The sequence below is a fragment of the Glycine soja genome, chromosome 11, assembly GCF_004193775.1.
Source record: "Glycine soja cultivar W05 chromosome 11, ASM419377v2, whole genome shotgun sequence".
Lineage (NCBI taxonomy): Eukaryota > Viridiplantae > Streptophyta > Magnoliopsida > Fabales > Fabaceae > Glycine > Glycine soja.
The window spans coordinates 47742025-47762491 of NC_041012.1; the positions used below are offsets into that span (position 1 = coordinate 47742025).

General features: G+C 30.3%; 3 protein-coding genes across 3 annotated transcripts; all 3 read right to left on the reverse strand.

The window, feature by feature from the left end:
• Positions 1–2741: 2741 nt before the first annotated feature.
• On the reverse strand, positions 2742–4540 carry LOC114373620 (putative dehydration-responsive element-binding protein 2H). The gene is made up of 2 exons (XM_028331122.1): positions 4365–4540; positions 2742–3601 (listed from the first exon to the last, which is right to left on the reverse strand). Exon 2 carries the CDS (start codon positions 3599–3601, stop codon positions 3005–3007), a length of 597 nt encoding a protein of 198 aa, XP_028186923.1. The 5' UTR covers positions 4365–4540; the 3' UTR covers positions 2742–3004.
• A 2980-nt stretch (positions 4541–7520) lies between these two features.
• Positions 7521–9716, reverse strand: LOC114377580 (xyloglucan endotransglucosylase/hydrolase protein 9-like). The gene is made up of 4 exons (XM_028336163.1): positions 9343–9716; positions 9008–9108; positions 8438–8631; positions 7521–8104 (listed from the first exon to the last, which is right to left on the reverse strand). The coding sequence occupies exons 1-4, from the start codon at positions 9494–9496 to the stop codon at positions 7681–7683; spliced, it is 873 nt and encodes a 290-aa protein (XP_028191964.1). The 5' UTR covers positions 9497–9716; the 3' UTR covers positions 7521–7680.
• Positions 9717–14229: 4513 nt separating this feature from the next.
• Positions 14230–18823, reverse strand: LOC114374750 (probable terpene synthase 11). Its single transcript, XM_028332416.1, is given in 9 exon segments — positions 14230–14316; positions 14526–14664; positions 14667–14687; positions 14690–14774; positions 14868–15006; positions 15086–15304; positions 15903–16275; positions 16656–16917; positions 18604–18823. Coding segments are annotated over 8 exon segments (1341 nt in total). The 5' UTR covers positions 18781–18823; the 3' UTR covers positions 14230–14316; positions 14526–14599.
• Positions 18824–20467: the final 1644 nt, after the last annotated feature.

Below are 20467 nucleotides of genomic sequence, written 5' to 3' on the forward strand. Positions count from 1 at the left end.
ATAGATATGAAATTCAAAATTAATAAAAGAAAAAATTATTAAAATTTTGTTAGAGATATATTAAAAATTACAGTGGAGAGCATTAATAATTTTTTTATATATTCTTTTTACTTTTAATTGCTTAACCATTCTAAGGACACCAATTAATATTTACTTTGAATTTTAAAGTAATGCATATTTAAGAAAATTATTAACTACACAAACTATTATGATAATATTATCATTTAATAAAATATTCTTACTAAAGAATTAGAATATAATTATAAATTCATTTAAGTGTTTAGTAGAAAACTAACAAATGAGAATATTATTTGAAAAAAAATAACTATTATCTTCTTAATAAAATTTCTAAAGTTGATATAAATGAAAAGATTTCAAAACTCATACATAAGATGGAGGGATTACTTCATAATTTTGCATGGCAAAAGCATAGCACTAGCTAAAAGTCTAATTAAACCCACTTGGGTCAGTCTATGGTTGAGGTTTAACGTTTGAGTAGTTATATCAGGATTTAAGTTCCATCTTTATTATTGTCATTGAAAAAAAAAAAGCCTATCTGTGTGTTAAAATGTTTTTTTTTTCTTTCAAATATCTACCTATTTAGCAATGCCTTGGTCTCATTCAGCAGTTTGCTACCATCCGAAGATCTAAAAATCTAAAATCTCAATCCACTTAAAATTCTACATCATTCAACGTTTACCAACATTCGATCTCAATTAACATTTCAAATATGTCAGCACAGTTCATCTTAGATGTATCAACTACTTCCTTGAGAAATTGTTTATTAAATATTGTCGATACAAGAAAAATAACAATCAGAAATACGTAGACTTAACAAGGCTGATAAAAGACTCTAGGACTTAATAAGAATGTAAAAGCCAATTCAAATGTCCTTAGCTAATTGCTTGAACTTTTAAAATACTTAATTCATGATATAATATCAAGTTTTTTTTTTATAAAGTAACCTTTTATATAAAAATAAAAAATTTAAAAACTTGTATATTCACACTTCCTTCATACTCAAATATAAGCAAAGTTAATTAAATTCAAAAAATTAATTATTATCATTTAACTTTACTTTTTTTTGCTGAGTTATCATTTAATTCTACTAATTACATCCTGTTTAAGAAATAAACTTTTTCATGTGTCCTTTATTAAAATTTAATATCTAGAATAAAAAATATCATTAAAAATAAAATATTGATTAATTGAAGTTTATTTTTAGAATAATATCTTTAAATACAACAAAAGTAATTAAAATTTATTTATATTTAAATCTACCAAACCTTTTTTTGGTTACTTATAATTGAGTCTGGGTAAAGTATTTCTTAATTTAAAAATAAAACAAATACTATTAGTAGCCAATATTTTTAAAAAATTAACTAAAATTAAAATTACTAATAAATAGTATTACTAATAGTCCTGTTCATAATATCAAACGTAATTCAAGTTCTAACATAACTTTTTTAGAATATGTTTGAAATGTTTGGATAGAGAATTTAAATTTCTGTAATTTAGAATTTATTGTTTGAATGTTTTTTTAAAGAATTTAAAATTTTAAAATTTTAAAACAGAATTTTAAACAATTAAAAATCTGGAATTTTAATTTCCTTTGAAAATGTGAGAAATTGAAATTCTCTACTTACAGTTTCTTCAAGAAATACCGTTTGATAGAATAACACATATAACTAGCACACCAATCATATCTTTTTTTTTCATTCATTTTTTTCACCCTCATAATTTTAATTTTTTTATTTAAATATAAAATTTGGAAAATAAAAATATGTTCAATTGAAATATTTAAAATTTTTAAAATTTAAAATTTTTCAAAATTTAAAATTTTTCCGTCACGTTCTTAATATTTTTTATCAGTATTATTTTTAAGGAATTAAAACCTGGCATTTGGAGAATTTGAGGCTGCACGTGACATTGATATATACGAGGCATGGTCCCAACATTTCGTGGATGTAGGATTTATGAGTCCCAAACATTCAATTCCCTTAGAACTCTTTTTGATTGGAAATACGGGTGCGTGTAAGACTGGAACTCAGCCAGAGCTAATTTCAATGTGAAACTTGGCAATGAATGTTTTCAATTTTTTAATATTTGAGGATGCAATATTTTAAATATTGTCATTGTTTTTATTTAAAAATAATGTAAAAAACAACATATTATACCTAATTTTATTTTTTATATTTCATACAAGTTCAAAATCATTCATAATTTTATACAATCAATTCATGACGAATGGATTTGATACACACAAATCACAAGCAAAAGAATAATATAGTATAGTAAAAAATAATACCTAAACTAACAAACATAATTAATATAATTTATTAAAAATATTCTTAACTTCTAAATACTATAACTTTCATTATTAATCATTTCTCATTCATGATAACTATATAAGTTAAGAATTAAATAGAAAAATGACATAATTGAAAAGATGATAATTAACATGATTACAGAAAGTTACTACACCACACCAGAGACTAGCTTTAAAGTTACCATGAGTTCACATCGCGGTTCCAAACGTGCTGAAATACTTCCTAATTTGTTCCTCTAGAGACCCATGGAGATTTCCTATAGACTATTCCTATTTCCAAAAGCTTCCATCCCCTATAACCCAATCATGCATGGCAAGTCAAGTGTTATGTAAATAGAAACTTACATGAGAAATGTAAGCTCTTAAAATTAAGAAAACCACATTCTCACAGTAAAATAAACCGGGCAAGATAGAGACAATAACAAATGGGTTTGGAGATGTAGAGGTGAGGGAAGAGGGCATGTAACATGACAAAGGTAAGTATGATTCACACCCTAACGAGTTAAAAATAGACAGATATCCATGCAAATTAGGCGGCCAAAAGAATTGACCATTTTTGCAACGGAGTTCATTTTAGTTTTACAACAGCTAATCTCCAGGACCAAATGTGATCAAATCTAAGCTAACCATTAACAAGTACATGTGCTAAAAATTTTAGCCATGTCCCAATGTACATCATGAGGAAGAAGGAGGGGATGAACTTATCCCCGATTCACCTTCCCCATTCTCATGCTTTACACTTAAGGATAAGGAAATGGGCTCCATATCAACATCCTCTTCTGCATCTACCCCAGAGTTACTAGGTGAAATCATGGACTCGTTTGCAGACACTGCCATTGAGGAACCACAATGATTCGCAGACGGAGAATCTTTGGAAGATTCCTCAGAGAAACTGGAAACTGAAACATTGGGAAAGTTGAGACGGGCACAGGAACCGTACATTGCCCTGGCCGCTTCATCATATGCAAGGGCAGCTCCAATGGCAGTGGGGAAAGTACCTAGCCAAAGCCTATTGCCTCTGTTTGGCTCTCGGATTTCAGCAACCCACTTTCCCCAAGTCCTTTGCCTGACACCTCGGTAGTTACACCGTGAGTTCTCTGGCCCCCCTTTACCTTTCATGCACCCCTTCTTCGATCCTTTGGCAGGAACTTTGCGAATTGGCTTATCTGCATCACTGCTGGAATCAATCTGGGCATTATATTCTTTCCATTTTGCCAGTATCTTAGCCAGGGACTTAGATCCATCCCCTTTGTTATGGGCCTTGGCTAACATCTGCGTGCAATTCAAGTTGAACTATGTAATTACCAACAAAATTTACAATGTTAACATTACAACATAACAACACTTAATCATACACCTGCCAAGAAAACAAGCCCTCAAGCTTTTGGGTGAGTATTTACCAAATTAATTTTGATTAAAATTGATTTTGAAGTGATGCAATTTATGTCTAGAAGTGTTTATTCTAAATGCAAGTTAGTAGTAAAACTCAGTATAATTTTGTTACCCAATGCAAAAACTACCTAAAGTTGTTTTGACTCAAAATCAATTCCTCTAAGTGGAACAAAACATGTGGACATTTACCTGATATTTCAACCTGCTTCTTGATAACCCAATGTGAACACAAACAAGTACACAATCAATTCAAAAGGTCACTCACTATAACCCAATTTGTTAGCCTAGCTACAGTGAGAGTGAAACACAGAACCACATTTATCATGTTAATAATTCAACAGCCCCTTCCATAACATGTCAATCTTGCCACCCCTCTAGAAATGTTTCTACTTTCTACTAACCCAACTCTACACTCACCAGTATAAACATTATGAAATTTTTTAAAACAATATCTAATGCAAATGCAAGCCAGTGATTAGTTGCCCTCCATAGTACCATTACAATTGGGAATAACAAAAACTATAAAAAAAAATTAAATGGGTGAATTACAAGAGAGATAAAATTAACTAAAACAAAAACTCTTTCTTTGAAATCAAGTAGAGATGTGAAGAAGAACGAAAAGAGGGTGAAAGAGGTAAGAAACCTGAAAGGGTGTTGGAAAGTTGAAAGCTTTAGTAAGTATCTGTTGTGGGGCGCATCTCTGGTTGGGGAAGATGACGAAGAAAACAGAGATGAGCTCTTCCAACAAACACCGACAACTAATTAGGGTTCACCAGCCGCTTCACTCATCATTTTCGAGGATATACAAACAAACAAACAATGAAGTTAATAAAAAATGAAGCAAAAAAGATAAATAATAATATTACCTCCATCTCTTTTTTGATGTTATTTTTGAAGAAGGTTTCTATTTTTATTTACAGTTATTTTAAAATTTTAATTAAATGGTGATTTTTATTTTCAATTTAAAAATAAAAATAATAATTATTTTTTCAGTTAACAAAAACTATTTATGCAAGGATATAGGTGTATATATACAAAAAACTTAAGAGTATATCAATAAATTTAAAGTGAATTTTATTTCAAAATACTTAGAAGTTTATTTTATATAATATATAAATTTGTTCAATATATATTTTTTAAAAGAATTAAAATATTTAATAGATTATATAATTACACTTCAACTGATATTTCAAAACATTCTTTAATTAGAAAATACTAATAACTATAGTTCATTTCAATTTATCAAGCTATAGCCCATAAGAACTAACAGATCACAACAGTTGGATGTAACTTTAAGCAAATTAGCAAACAAAAAACAGTGTCTCGAACATAGTATAAAAAGTTGGACTCAAAAGCCAAACTTTGAAATTATTTTTCCAAAATTATTAATTTTGTTTACACAAAATCATATTTTGAAAACATAGCTAGTACTTCCTATATTTCTCTTTTAATTTTCAATTAGAATAAATTTATTTCTAATGACAAAATAACCACCTCATTTTGTTTTCTTTTTATTTCCTGTTGTTAGGATGTTGTAAAGAAAATAGTATTGTTTGTATAACAATTATAAGTTAACATATACCAATAAATTAATAAAAGGAACAAGTCAAATAAATACCACGTTTGTTAGGTGAGGAGTCCAAACCATGGTATTTTTTTAAGAAGAATGCTCAGTGGCTCAAGTAACGTGAACTATAAGAGATGTTTAGAGGACACTTTAATAAATAAATAAAAAATGAGCAAAGAACAAAGGAAGGAAAATGGGATAAAATATATTTGGTTGTTGTTTGAGTTTGCACACTTCCCTTTTATATGTGAGTTATATTAACTAATCCATCTTAATGACAGCTGAAGCCAACATTAAAACGGATAAGATCCATTGGGCACATCGACCTCACCTACAGTGCTAGTTAAAGGGCATGCCACGTTTGTCGAGCTGTACTTTACTGTTGAATCTCATTTATCCAAAAGCCCACGTTTAGAAAAATTTAAGGGTGTTCATGAGGCTATTCATTTGAGTTTTGGGAAAAATAAAATCTATTTTTAATTGGTTTCATTTCATTTACATTTTTTAGATTTATTTTGAATTAACCTGAATCAAACCAAACTAATATTCAACAAGTTGGTTAGGTTTGAAACATATACTAAATTAGTCAAATATATTATGAGAAGATTCGAAAGTTAAAGTTGTGCTATCAATGCGATTAGGCGAAATCAACAATCGTTTGAGGAGGCAAGATGATCCAAAAATAAGGTCGTGTGAGTGTATATGTGTAACGTCCTTTTAGGGTCATGAAAAAAATAGAAATGAAAGTGTCAAAATAAATCTATGTGTAATCTTTATCAAATATAACTCAATAATAATAATAATAATAATAATAATACTTTAACTTTAACTTGATCGATCCGTCGGTAGAAGGATTTTTTAACCTAGGCAGTTTTGACTTTGATGTGATCTCAATTTTATACTATATATGAAGCGATTTTTTGTGAAAATTTAGAGGGCAAAATTATAATTTCAATTAAAATATGCACATGACCTCCTATTCATCACTGTGGGGCCTGAAAGAAAGAATTGGAATGTTTTAATTTTTTATCCAACAATTCAGCACCACCATTCCTTCTTCTCTTTTTCTCTCATGCCACTCTTCTTCTTCACTCCAACTATCGTCCCCTTAACTGCTCATTAGTCTTCACCTTCCAGCAAGTCATTCATCGCCTTCAGGTCTTTACAACAACCAAATTGCACTGCCCTCACTTTTCTCTTTTTCAAAAACACAGAAAAAAAAATTGTTTGTTTCTTTTATTTATCTTGGAAATTGTAGATAAATTGAACTTTCATTATAGAGGTTCATGAGTTAAGTTCTTAAATTTAAAATCTATTATCCATCAGATTTATTATTATACTTATTCAAAAGTTTTCAATGCTGTATGTTGAGGTCTAGAGAATCAACTTTCAAGAATTTCATTTTTTTTAAAATATTATTTTTTTAGTATTATTTGAGAGAAAAAAAAAGATTTTTTATTTTTTTATTTTTTTATTTTTTTAAAATAAAATTTAGGAACCCAAATTAAATTTTACCACTAAAGTAAAAAATGATAAAAAAAATTTACATATTATATAATATTATAAGAACTAAAAAATAATCCAATAACTCAAAATAAATTCTTCAATAAAAGATCCTCTTAGATGTTACGCTCCTCCATTGTTTTTTCGATAGTTCATCAAATTAGGACCCTCAAATCATTTGACTCTAAAAGAAAGACTGTCAATTATGTCAAAACTGATTTATAATGGCCCATAATCATCCATTTCAATTGGATAATCCCATCATAGCCTTTCATGTCTTCTACAGCTAAAGGGGTTTTACATGCCTCACACAGGATGGCCCTTAATATGGTTAAGTGGATTATTATTGGATTTTTAATGAGGCAACACACTAATAGTAGTTAGCAGCATAGTTTTCACATCTTTAATGTCAAGTTGCAGATACCCTAGGTAATTATGAAGGCAGGTACTATCTTACACCATAATCCGTCGCAATTAAGACTGAGGGTAAAATTAAGATGGGTCGATTTTTTAAAATTAATTTTAACTATAAATAATTTAAAAATGATGTAATTTATATTTAAATATTTTTATTTTAATAATAGTAAAAATAAGTACAATCCATCTCTATTAATCTTGCCCAATCCGAGTTTGTTTTGATGGTTTATTTTAGAAATTACACATGATATATTTTAAAATTGATGGTCTATTAATCTTAGAAAATGTCACTAGTTTCTCTCTTGGTCCAAATTAAAAAACAAAAAGAATAAAATTGGATGGTACTAATGATTAAACAAGGAAATAAAAGAATTCACATAAAGCTAAGGCGAAATATGTTACAAGGTGAAACATGAAGGATATGTTATGTTAAACAAAAGTAGTTCGTTCTCTTCCTCTTCTCTTCTCCCTTTCAGTGGTGACGGTGGTGAACACACTCAGCAGGTATAACGGGGAACCTAGCAGTGTCGGCGCAATAATCATAAACCATATGGTTAGCCCTAACCCACATGAGCTGGTGGCTCTGGTGCAAGTTCAGTTCGGACAACGTTGGTTCGTCCCACCAATACTTCTTATCCTCGCTGCTGCTACAGTTCTTAGCACTATCTGCTGACGTCACCGGCACGGGGCACGCGCACGCGTCGATTTGGAAGTCCTTGTAGGTGGCAACGAAGGGTGCGTGGCTCCAATCTGTCTTCACACGACCACCCTGCGTGGCCCAATCGTCCGCGTTCCAGATAGAGCTGTACACGCCCATGGCTTGGTCCTTCGGGAAGGGAATGCCCTTGTGTTCCAGGTTCGTGTGCACCCTTATTGGCGTCTCATCCACCAGGAAACTGTTTACATTCAGATAGATATGCTTCCAATGTTACAATTTTTAACTACCATTTGTCGAATAAAAAATATATGTAAAAATGAAAATTGACGTCTCAATATGCGTAAGATTCCTTTTCCTTTTGAGTTTGTGTTTATAATTGAATGGGAACCGAAGGGGACACGATGAGGCCAAAGCCTATGATAGCACAAGCTCAACTGACAAAAGCATGCAATTGACAGCTTTTCGGGTTATGAAAGAGTCCAGGTTCAACTAACATTGCTTTTACTTACTTACAGTAAAATATAGTAATATAATGTTTAGGATAATGACTGCTTAATTAAGAGGGACTTACACAACTTGGCGCTGGTTCCAGAAGATGGAGTAGGTGTGGAAGTCCTTGGTGGGGTCGAACCAGAGGTTGAGTCTTTGCTCCCTGTTGCCAACGCCATTCACATACACGTTGGTTTGGACTGAGTAAGGTTCACCAGTGGTGTTGCCCAAAAACTCGAAATCAAATTCGTTGTGAGTTGGGCCGTCTGATGACATCTGCATCACAGTAATTTAAGATGCCATCAATTTAAGAGTGTAAAGTTGTAGGATAAAAGTTACACTAAAAATATTGGATCGTGGCTCAAATGTGCAGACAGGGACAGAGAGAGACAATAAATGCAAGAATCAAATGAAAGTAGGTAGCTGACACTAATGGCTCTGGTAATATTCAATTCATTGATGCAAATCTGGCTGTCTGCACTTGAGAAACGCTCAATGTATTGAGCTGAATATGTACACCGTAAATTATGTTCATTGTTAACTAAGCACTATAGCTAGTAAATAGTAATTATCATAAGCTCCGTACTAAAACAGCAAAAGAGCATCATGAGCAAATTTGTTCTTCAAAAAAAAATATAAAATTTCCACTTACATAGAAAGCAGTGACAGTTCCAGCAGAGTCACCCTCCACAAGCTTGAGCTGGATGGTCACTTTCCCAAACATATATTTGCTCTTAGATCCAAATCCAGCACCTGCAGTGTTCAAAAAAAGGTCACATATTTAGCTGAAAAATAACACATTTTGCAGGGCTGTTAAATGGACTAACAAGAATCAGATCTAACAAAAAAAAAGTGCAAAATTAGACATAAAGGGCTATTAACAAATAACATTACTAAAAATGCTTCAAAGGTAAGAACATTATGCAAATGCCACAACCTTGTATCATGACAAGGCAGGAAAGTTAGAGATTTGGAATGATCAATTACCAGAATAGTTATCAAGTTTGAGTTTGAGAAGTTCTCCTTCATGGATGAAATGGTCCATAGCCCAACTGGGCTGGAAGAGTTCATCAAACTTGGCAGAGGCAGCCAACCCCACCAACAGCAAAAGTCCCACAAACACTCCCAACATCTTGGACATTGGAAACTAAGAGTTGCTATTAAAATGCACAAAGAGGAGAGAGAAAGAAAATAACAAAAATAGAGACAAATTATCTATGCAACAATAAGAACTGAACAGAGTGAAGTGAAGCTTCTACTTCTACTCCCCAATGCTTTCTCTGTGAGGGCTCACGAGAGAGGCTTGTAGGCGTTAGGTATTATTTATAGCCCCGTTCATTCGTTCCACGTAGAGAAGGTGTGTGCCATGTCACTAGCCACACCAGGGTTTCAAATTCCAAGGAATGAACGAACGAAAAAACATAGATTGATGCGAGATTAAAAAAATATAGCCGTTACTGTGGCAGTGATAGCTGGCAAAAGCTGTTCACAGAAAGTAGATACCGCAAGAATGATGGCAGATCTACGCCAATAGAATCTCGCCATGTGGGAGTAAGCCAGCTGGGGGTCTTAATTGAACAGTTGTCACCGGCTGTATGAGCATAACAATCTCGTGCTTTTTCCTTGTACCCGTTGGGTCCCCCATCCCTTCAAACATGGCGGGGTTCTAAGTTCTAACCAATTTTTATTTTTTTTTATCACACACCAAAAACAATTTATATCATAAATTTGAACTTGAATTTTAGTTGTAAAAATTATTTTAACGAGTTATATCAATAAACTTGTTCACTGTAAATTCGATAAGATATATTTGTTAACTTTAACTTGATTAATTTTTCAGAATCAATGAGTCAATATAAATTTTTCTATCAAATAATTTTTTTTATTTCGCAAATTGTACTAAAATTTGTAACTCAAATGAATCAAGGAATGGTAGCAACGCTCCCTTACAAACTATTTTCAACATATTTTTATTATTAAAAATAAATATAATTTATTTACAATTATTTAATGTAAAAAAAATATATTAAATAATAATATACCAATAACATTCTTTGGTTCCATCATATGTACTTTTAAAATTGGAGTGGGATATCTGCTTTTGTTGCCCGTTTTTGCCTTTGCTGACAGCATTTCCAGCTGGATAGTGGAAAGCACAATTATACGAAGGGACCAATTCATCTTTTTTATATTCACTCATCAATCCCCTCTTCGTGTTATTATGGTAGTACTATATCTTTGCCTTGAGATCTGTGCATTGTGTTTATTGGGAATCTAATTATGCTCAATATGCTGCGGTGAGGATATGCATTTGAAAATAATTGTTTTTTTATATAAGGATAAAAAAGGATTTAATATTTTTTTCTTACAAATATAGTATTTGCTTCATATATAAAATGAAAAATATTTAAATAAATGCTAATAAGATATTCTTTTGAACACATTTTCTTTATGGGTTGAAATTTATTCCAAATAAAAAAATTTGATGTTTCATTTCTCATTTAATCATTTTCTATCATGAATTTATAGTTCTTAATAAATTTTAGTGAATAATAGAGTAAATATTAAAAAAAATGTGTTCAAAATATGTTACTAATGTTTCTCAAATATTTTTTAAAAAAAATCTAAAAGAATATTTTAATTTTGTTAGTACACCAAAATGCATTCCTTTAACTTTCTCAATCATTTAATAAGTTTGCGTATTGCCTGGAGGAGGTAGAAAAAATAAGCAAATAAGAGGATAATGCCTCTAGAATTTGATAAAGTGAACACGTACTTTTTAGGGTAACTCTTACCACTAGAGTTGGAAGGACCATTATTCTTATCTATAAAAATTAAGGTGGCATGTTGTTAATGTTGTGTTGGTCTCGTTTGGTAAGGGAAGAGTAGTAATTCTTTCAATTCCTCAAGGAAAACCAAAGATTTAAAATGTTAAGGAAAATGATATTAAAGGATAACACCTTCTTTAACAAGGAAATAATTCATCTCTCATTCGATCCTTAAAGGGTAGTGTTGACCTTTAGTAAGAGAAGGTTGTTTGACAATTACAAGGGGATGCTCCTGGAGTTTTTTTTTTTTTTTTTTTCTTATAAACGTTCCTTGAGATTGTGAGTCTAATTTTGTCAGATGACTGAAAAAAGAAAGGATAATTAAAGGGATAATATATCTTATTCTAAATTGTCATATTTTATTACAACTATGAACTGTAATGTCACTCCTCTAAAAAAATGAACTATAATGTCACGATTGATTAGCTTATATGATTTTTGTGTCCCAAGGGCATTCATGAAACCTTTCGTCTGATTAGTTTATTCTAATTGTTTTAGACGCAGAGTAAAGGTATAAAAGACTTTGGAAGAACATTCATAATCTATATTGCTTGTTTTAATATTTTTTGTTGAGACCTTTATTTTATGGAATTTGTTTACCTCTTGCTTTAGGATTTTTTGCTGGACATTTAGTATAAGGAAAGTTTTTGTTGTCTGAGAATCAAGATTTTGGAAATCATGAATTTTAAAATATGTTTGGTTGGTCAAAATTATTTCGATGGATATTTATATAAGTTTCATAATAATCAAAGAGTATGTGATTTTTTTTCAAAATTTTTAATTATTTACCACATCAAATAATTTAATAAAAGAATATTGTGATACTTTATTGTAGTAATTTCTTGAACTTAGTTAGATTTCACCTACCTATGAGAGCAATTTTGTAGCATACATGGCCAAAAAATATTCCCAAAAAATATTATTTTTTGGAAACGTTATTCTTCAAAAAGTAATTCAAATATGAGAAATAAAGTTTCCCACATTCCCAAAAAACTAAAAATAATTTAAGATTTGTGTTTCATTTTGAATTTTTGTAAAAATAATGTACATCTTGGATACCTTTAGAATAACATTTATGTTTTGGTTATAAAAATTTATGAAGTATTATTTTATATTTAATATGTTCCTCGTTTATACAAAAATAAGCACGAACAATTTTCATTATAAAATTATGAATGAAATTAAATAAAAAAAATAGATTTTTTTAACAATTTTCAATAAATTATAATTTATAATAAAAAATGTATTTTAAAAGACTATAAAGGTATTTTAATTACATTTAATTTGTGCATGTCTCTGGCTTTAGCTCTCGTATTCCATAACTATTAGTTATGTTTTAGTCATATAAAGTCGTGTCTAATGCACTTGTCGAAGTGAAATTAGTGTTTTGGCCGGCTAAAATGATTTATGAGTATGAAAACAATAAGAAGGAAACATTAAAGAATCGAGCAACAAAAAGGCACCAGCGAATGAAAGTCAGATTTTGAAGGTTGTGTGGTGCGCATTTGGAAAGAAAAGAACAACCGTATTTTTAATCAACAAGTTGTGGATTGAAAGCTTTTCGTCCAGGATATTATGTTTTTAGTTTGGTCTTGGTTGAACTCTTTATCACCTTGGTTTAAATTCTCATACTTACAGTGGTGCAGTAATATTCAAGCATGCTTGCTATGGTGCTTGGAGGAGGATAATGGATAAGATGAGTTGATTGTACAGGGTGGGTATAAAAATTTGGGGTGTAGTGACTTTGTTTTGCAGTTTGCAGTGTTCGGTAGAAGGAGGATATGACTGAACTTTTATCATAATTCTCGGGTTAACTCATATTTACATATTTATGTTGTTAACATGCTGGATATTTGTATTTAGGTATCTTGGTACCATTCCTTATTAATATATTATACTTATTTGCTGATTTTTTTATAAAAAAAAAAAGAAAAGAAAAGAAAAGAAAAAGTACCATCGAAGAACAAGAGCACCGTACCAAAACAAACCACTGCACTTTATTTTATTGTTTCCTTCTTTTTGTTTGGGAATGGAGACAAAGCCCACAAAGAATCGAGAACGATGCTCATAAAATTTGCTCCCTTCCTTATGGAGATATAATGGGCCTGTGCGTAGATCAAGGGACTCGGCCTGAACCAATTGGTCCCTGTAAATTTCTACTTGAACTAAATTTAATGTCTTGGTAATTAAATAAGCTAACTAAAAAGCTGGTTAGATTAATCTCTATTTTTTTACTGGAGATTAATCTCTAAATTAACGCTATGCAACTCTTTATTTTGTTTTTGAAGGAAACTCTTTATTTTACTTCTTACTCTTATCATTGAAACAGAATTATGTGTGAAAAACAATGTTCATTTACACAAAATAAAATTGTCACGTTCATGTTTTTTCTATTAATTTAATTAATTAATATATTTGACATTTAAATTTATGTTAAATGATCATTTGTATGTGAATTTTTTTTCTATTTATCTATTATTAGTATGAAGAGTTTAATTTTTACATCAAATTATAATTAAATGATAAATACATAGACTATTTTCTCAGTATGAAATCAGCATGATTATGTGGGCATCCATTCTTGTTAACAAAAATAATTACTAGATAATTGATTTATAATTTCTAAAAATATTATCAAATGTAAATTTTCTAAAATAAAAAATTATAAAAAAATTCTCAAGGAATATGTACTCTTCTATATATAAATTAAATTGTTTAACTAGTCTATTAATTTTATTAGCATATATTATGATGAATCGAGGAAGTCAAGCCATCACTAAAGACAAAAAAATTGAAAATTTATAAATTTGAATCAAATAACATGATTGATATCATTTTCATCTCGATAGTTGATAGAGGGAGTAAACAGCAATGTTTGAACATGTTCATCAACTGTAGGCATGTTTTGATCATCTCCATGTCGATAAATAACTTGAGAAGTTCTAGCCATGTTGAGAGAAGCCCTCATAACTGACAAAGGAAGATTGGTGGTCATGGTAAGACCATTTAGCTCTGGCCATAAGTTATCTATGAGTTGCCTTATAAGTTTCCTGGCAACATTTTCATCTGAAATATTATTTTGTTTCATGAGACATTGTATGCTACAAGCATTATCACCTCTTTCTTGCTCATCCTGAAAGTGAAACATCAACAACTTCTCATCCTAATGTCAATTTTCTTGTAATATTTCAGTAATTTAATTAATTTTTTTAGCTTAATTGTAACAAGCAGGATGTTTAGGAACCATAGTACCTTTATTATCAAGTAAATTAGATGTGAATCAATTACTAACTATAGAGAAAATAGTAGTGTATGTAAATGTATCAATATAAAGTGAGATACCCTTGAGGTTCCTAAGTCGTCCCAAAGCCTAAGAATTTTCCCAGAGCAAGAAAAAAGCCTTGGATATGGATTCATCATGAAAATGGTTTCTTTTGAGAGGTCATCCCCAATGAGGAAAGTTGCATGCACCAAGGCCAGGTATGATCCTGAAGAAATCACCCCATTATCCAAATATTGCTGAAAAGTTGGCACATGTTTGTTGTTGAACCAGTTGGCTTCTTTAAGATAAGCTTCAATTAAGTCTATCCACTGCACCAATTAAGCAACAATCTCTCGTTAATCTTTTACTCTTGCCCATGGTTTCATAAATGTTTTAATTTAAAAGGATAGCGATATTCATACTGTTATTTTCAAACAAGCAACTACAGTTAGGCTGTGGTCTTTCTGAATTTTGTATGCAATTTCATGGGTGGTGTTGTACAATGCCATATAACATATTTTCATATATTCAGGTAGTTGCTCCATCGCATCAAGATCCCACCTGTAAATATCAATACTATCAAGTTGGATTTTTAATTTGGCTACTTGAGTTTTAATTCAAAGAAATGTTAAATGCAAACCTTTTGATTGCCTTAGTAAAAAGAACAAGTTCATCTAATGTTCCGTAAGTGTCGAACACATCATCTATAACTTGTAAAACGCAGATGGCTTTTGCAAGTTCAATGCGGCAACTTGAATGACGAGGTTCTGGAAAAATCCCCAATGCCCATAAGAAACACTCTCTTGGTCCATCTCTTCCAAAACCAAGTCTTTCAATAAGTCCCAAGTCTTTCCACCACCTGATCAAAACAAAGAAACAATCTTATGTTGCACATTTAAAGCATTTGTTCCTTAATTTTCATGTGACAATAAATTGAAAACGGTAAGAATAAAATAGTGAAAAACATAATTTGCAAAATTAAGGGTATGCTTGATTTCCTTCTCATTTTTTAGTTAAAAAAAACTATTTTCTAAACCAATTCAACATTAATCCACATTAACCAATTTCTCATCTAAAATCTATTTTGTTCCAAAAATTATTTTCAAAACAAATGTTTTAAAAGCCAAAAACTAAACTAATTGGGAGATTTTTTCTCATTCTCTTATGTTATTTTGTAGTCTTAGCTCAAAATTGTGGGTCATTAGATGTGATGCTACATGTAATGAGACATGGCCTATGTCCGTTTTGCCTAAATATATTTATAAATTTAAAAACAAGTTTTGAGAATAGAAATCAAGCAAACCAAATAGTAGCTGACAATATATTTGGATGTAGATTAAACATATACCATTTATTGTATAATCTTCTAATTCCATCTTAATTCCCATTTTAACTCAAACTAACCACACCCTTGATCAAACTATTTGTCATTATGATTATGTGGAAAACAAAATTACCTCGAGATCTCTGCTAATTCTTTTTGGTGCATCGATTGAATCATGTCATAGTCTAGCCTTGCCAATTTTAGAAGAGCTGGTATTTGGTTGCTTGCTTGGCTATATTCTACCATGTAGTTTTTGGCTTCCAACCCAACCATTCTTTGGTGCCTTGGAAGCTTTAAGGCTTCAGCGACTATACTTCTTACTTTAGGGCTTAGGTGTGGGAGTGATTGACACAGATGAGCCCTTGAGTAGTCCATTGCTTGTTGTAGTACTTCTTCGCCTTTTGCACCTAAATATGATGCCTCATACAAACTTAACATGCCCCAAATGTCTCTGGTGACAGATTCCTTGAAATTCCCACTCTTGTCCAAAAATTTGTTGAAAACATCTTTAGTCAATCAACAAATACATAATCAAATTAGCATGTTTGGGTAACAACATTTAGGTAGATAGATACCGATATAAAGGCAAAATAAAAATATAATCCATGGAGAGAGGCTAGTGAATAATATTTTTATAATACATCTTTAATATTCAAACAACATCATTCATGGAAGTTTAAAAAATTGAATAGAATTGAATTATCCCTTGTTTAAAATAAACACAAACAACTTAAACAAGTTTACTAAGCGCAACACAAATAATGGTGAATCATTCTACAATTATTTTAGCATGTAATTTTCTTTTTCCGTTGTAGCATTAGGAAGAAGAGAATAAGAGACAATTAAAATTCAATATAATGTCCAATTAAATGGCTAATAAATGTACCAGAACATGTAGGCCAACCATTATGCCTCAGCAAGCGGAATTGAAGAGCTGTGGCAAAAAGGTCTTCGGCAGTGTCCCAATCCCCTACCCTTCCAAGCTGTAAGTTGATTTCCTTTTCGAAATGGTGCTCAATTCCTAACTTTTGGATGGTGTCAATTATCTTCAATGTTCTCAATGGATCACTTGAGTTTAACAATGCCTCTTGGCCTTTTCTTATAACTTGATCCAAATCTTTCGTACCAAGATAAGTTTGACTAGGCACCTGCTAGCACCAACACGAGAAAATCAAATGAAGGAAAAATAGTGAAAATTATGAAAGTGTAGTCACTTTATTGTGTTACACTGTTACTGATGTTTTTTTGTCAATTATGAAAGTGTAGTCACTTTATCGTCTTTACTCGTTCCAAGCGTTTATCCAAAAACATGAAAGGATGAACCACATTTTAACCTGACATTCCCTGTAGTATTACAATGACTTTGACTTTTCAAGGGGCAACTGTAGGCTTGGAAATTAATAGCGTATATAGTTCCACATTTACTTTGTTTCAACGTGATTCCAGCGTGTCGTGTTTTCTTTATTTAGAAAGAACTGTTTTTTTTTTTTTCCTTCTTTATTTGTTACTCCCATCTTTTCATTTTATGTGCCATTTTAAAATATTTATCTATCCGAAATTATTTATGTTTTTAATAATACATTTATTCAGTATAAGAATTAAATGCACTAATAAATATATAATTAATCATTTATAAAATAAAATATATTTTAATCAAATGAAATTCTTTATCATGGAAGTTGATTGATAAAATTAATTATTCTTTTTTTAATAGTGGCTGCAATTATTTTTATGGGAGACAATCTTACTTAAGTTGTGGAAGATCACACATAATTTAAAAATCATCTATAATTCAATTATATAAAAAAATGACAGCATGTCTAAATCATCTATAACAATATTATCAATATATAAGGAGAATACATTCCTTTAATTTTCACATTTTATCAAATTATTTTATCTTTTACTTGCTTTCAAAATTACTCACTACTTCGTTACACTTTCTCCCATACGGTTTCCAATAAAAAAGATTTTTGTTTAATTTCTTAAAATACTAGTTAGCATGACCATTATCTCTATAAAAAAAAAAATAGTTAACAAGACCATTGGTATAGAAACACGTTTCCCTACTACATTATAGACGTTATTCTTTCTAGCTCTTTCATTTTATTTTATAAAAAATATAAAGAAAAGATGTTTCCTGTTAGGAAGAAGATGCAGCAGTAGGCCAAGAAAAGCACCATGCTGATTCATCTTAGGAAGAGCACTGTCATAGTAGTTAGTTACAATCATATAGAGGTTGTTAGGTCCACTACCTTGTTACTGGTTTGTTAAATAATTTGTTAGGAATGTAATATGAAGGCAGTGTATAAAAGGAAAGTTGAGGAATGAATAATGAAGAGAAGAATTCAAATTAGTAGCTTGTAAGGAGGTCTTGGTCCTCCAAACCAAGTAGTTTAGTCTTTCTCTCCTACCTCTGCTAATAACAATTGGTTCGACTTGTCGCTCTTTAATGATGTACACCGAACTTTTTGCCGCCTGCGTGGACCGCCTCGAGACCGTCAAGGCCAAACTCGCTGCAGCCCAAGCTTCCATGGATTCCAAACTTGATGTCATTCTCCTGAAATTGAATATCATGATATCCAGACAACCTTCTCCATTTTCTTCCTTAGCTTGTAAGGAGGTCTTAATCCTCGAAACTAAATAGTTTAGTCTTTCTCCCCTACCCATGCTAATAGCATTTTCCTACTACATTATAGTTTCATTTCTTAATGTTGCCACACAACTAAGTTTTGAAGATCTTCACAAGGTTTGTTTAACGGAATAAACACATCACTATCCAAAACAACATTTCATGCATGGTTTAGAAGGAGAAAATATTGTAAAAATAGTACCTTGTCACTAAAAGCAACGGACTTGATGGATAATTTATTTGGCACCATTCCTATTTTTGATGATTGCAACGATAAGTTCCATGGTTGATAAATGGATGGCCTTGAATTGTTACTAGCAAGTGAGCTTGTAAACGATGAAACTCTAAGTTTTGTAAATGCCATTGCATTTAAAGACATTGGCGCGTCAACTTTGGGTATGTTGCTGCTATAAAGGACTAGGTGGCACGATAGAATGATAGAACCAAATGGCTTTGTGGCACTATATAGAAGAGACTGCTTTCAGCTCCTCTCGCCAGTCCCCACTCCTCGAGAAAAAAATGGCCTGCCACATGTGGCTAAAAATTAGTTGGATAAAAAAAAATTGAATTGAATTAGTGTTAAACTATTTTAATCAATTAAATTTTATATTCAAATAGTTAAACTGGTTTAGAATATTGAAAATCAAATTATTTTTAAAAAATTGATTCTAAATCAAATTAATTTTTAATTAATTTTAAACTTATTTTAAGAATGTGGTCAATTTTTAAAAATATTTAACTAAAAATCAGTTCAATTAATTTAATTGATTAAAAAAACAGTATTTTTTTTCTTAAACTAATTTGCAAAAAAAATCAATTTAATTACATTATGATTCTATCCGAATCTAGTTGAATCGGAACAGTTTTTTTTTCACGCCCCTAATCTATCACGTACTGTCCATTATTGCAACCTTCCAATGTGACGTGTCGCTTTTCATTTAACAAACGTGCTTCATGATAAATTCATGGGAAGAGGAAGATCCGAGTGGTGATTAAAGTTATAAATTAAACTAATTAATGTTTAAATTTAATAAAAAATAATAATAAAAGTATATCATTAGCAATTTTGATAAAAACTCATTTTGTAAAATATAATTTTAATGAGTAAATATACAAATATTATTAGTTAAAGACATAGCGAATGTTTGGATTAAAATTAATTGAGAGAACTCAAAAGTACTTTTATTTCCCGAGCAACAACTTTTTCTTCTTATTTTATGCTTTGAAAGTTGAAAGGTGCATTTTTATATTAAAATTGGTAAACATATTTTTGTAACTTTAAACCAAATATACCTAGTCGGTGAAACAAATTTGCAGTCATTCACTACTACTTCAAAATTAATATTTCATTTTATGTTTTGCACCATGCATGTTCTTTATTTTAAAATCAAATTAAAAAAGTGTGTAGTTAAAAGTAATATTCTTTTCTAAAATTGAAATAAAAACTACAAATGTTTTTAAGAAAACAGTAATCTAGTTTTAAACACTAGAGGCAAAAAAATGTATTTCTCAATTTTTATTTATAAATTTCTTTATTTTGTAATTGTAAAAATCTTATTGATAAAAAAAATATAATGAACAACTTTTTTTTACATTATTTATACTAATGCTTTCATGAGTGTGTATGTATGTAGGGATGGAGGCAGAAATAAATATTAGGAGTGTCATTTCAAAAGTTTAAATATATTTAATTAACAAATGTATAAATATTAATTTTAAACAAAATACCAATAATGTGTTTTCCAAAACAATTCAATGACATATAATAGGAATATATTCACGCAGAAGGAAAACTAAACATTTAAAAAATCTATTACAAATGTCAATAGTGTATCTAGACTATACACTTATCAATATGTTAAAGCATGTTGGAGCATCATAATGGCAATAAAATCAAGATAAAGGAGAAAATAATGATAGAAGAAAGTATATTTGTTAGTATGTCTCAAAATTTAAATTATTAATATTTTATATAAAGTTCATAATTAAGCTTGTCTTGTTGATAGAGATTAATAAATAATTTTAAATTCTCAAAAAAATTATAATCAAATCAATATAATGAAAGA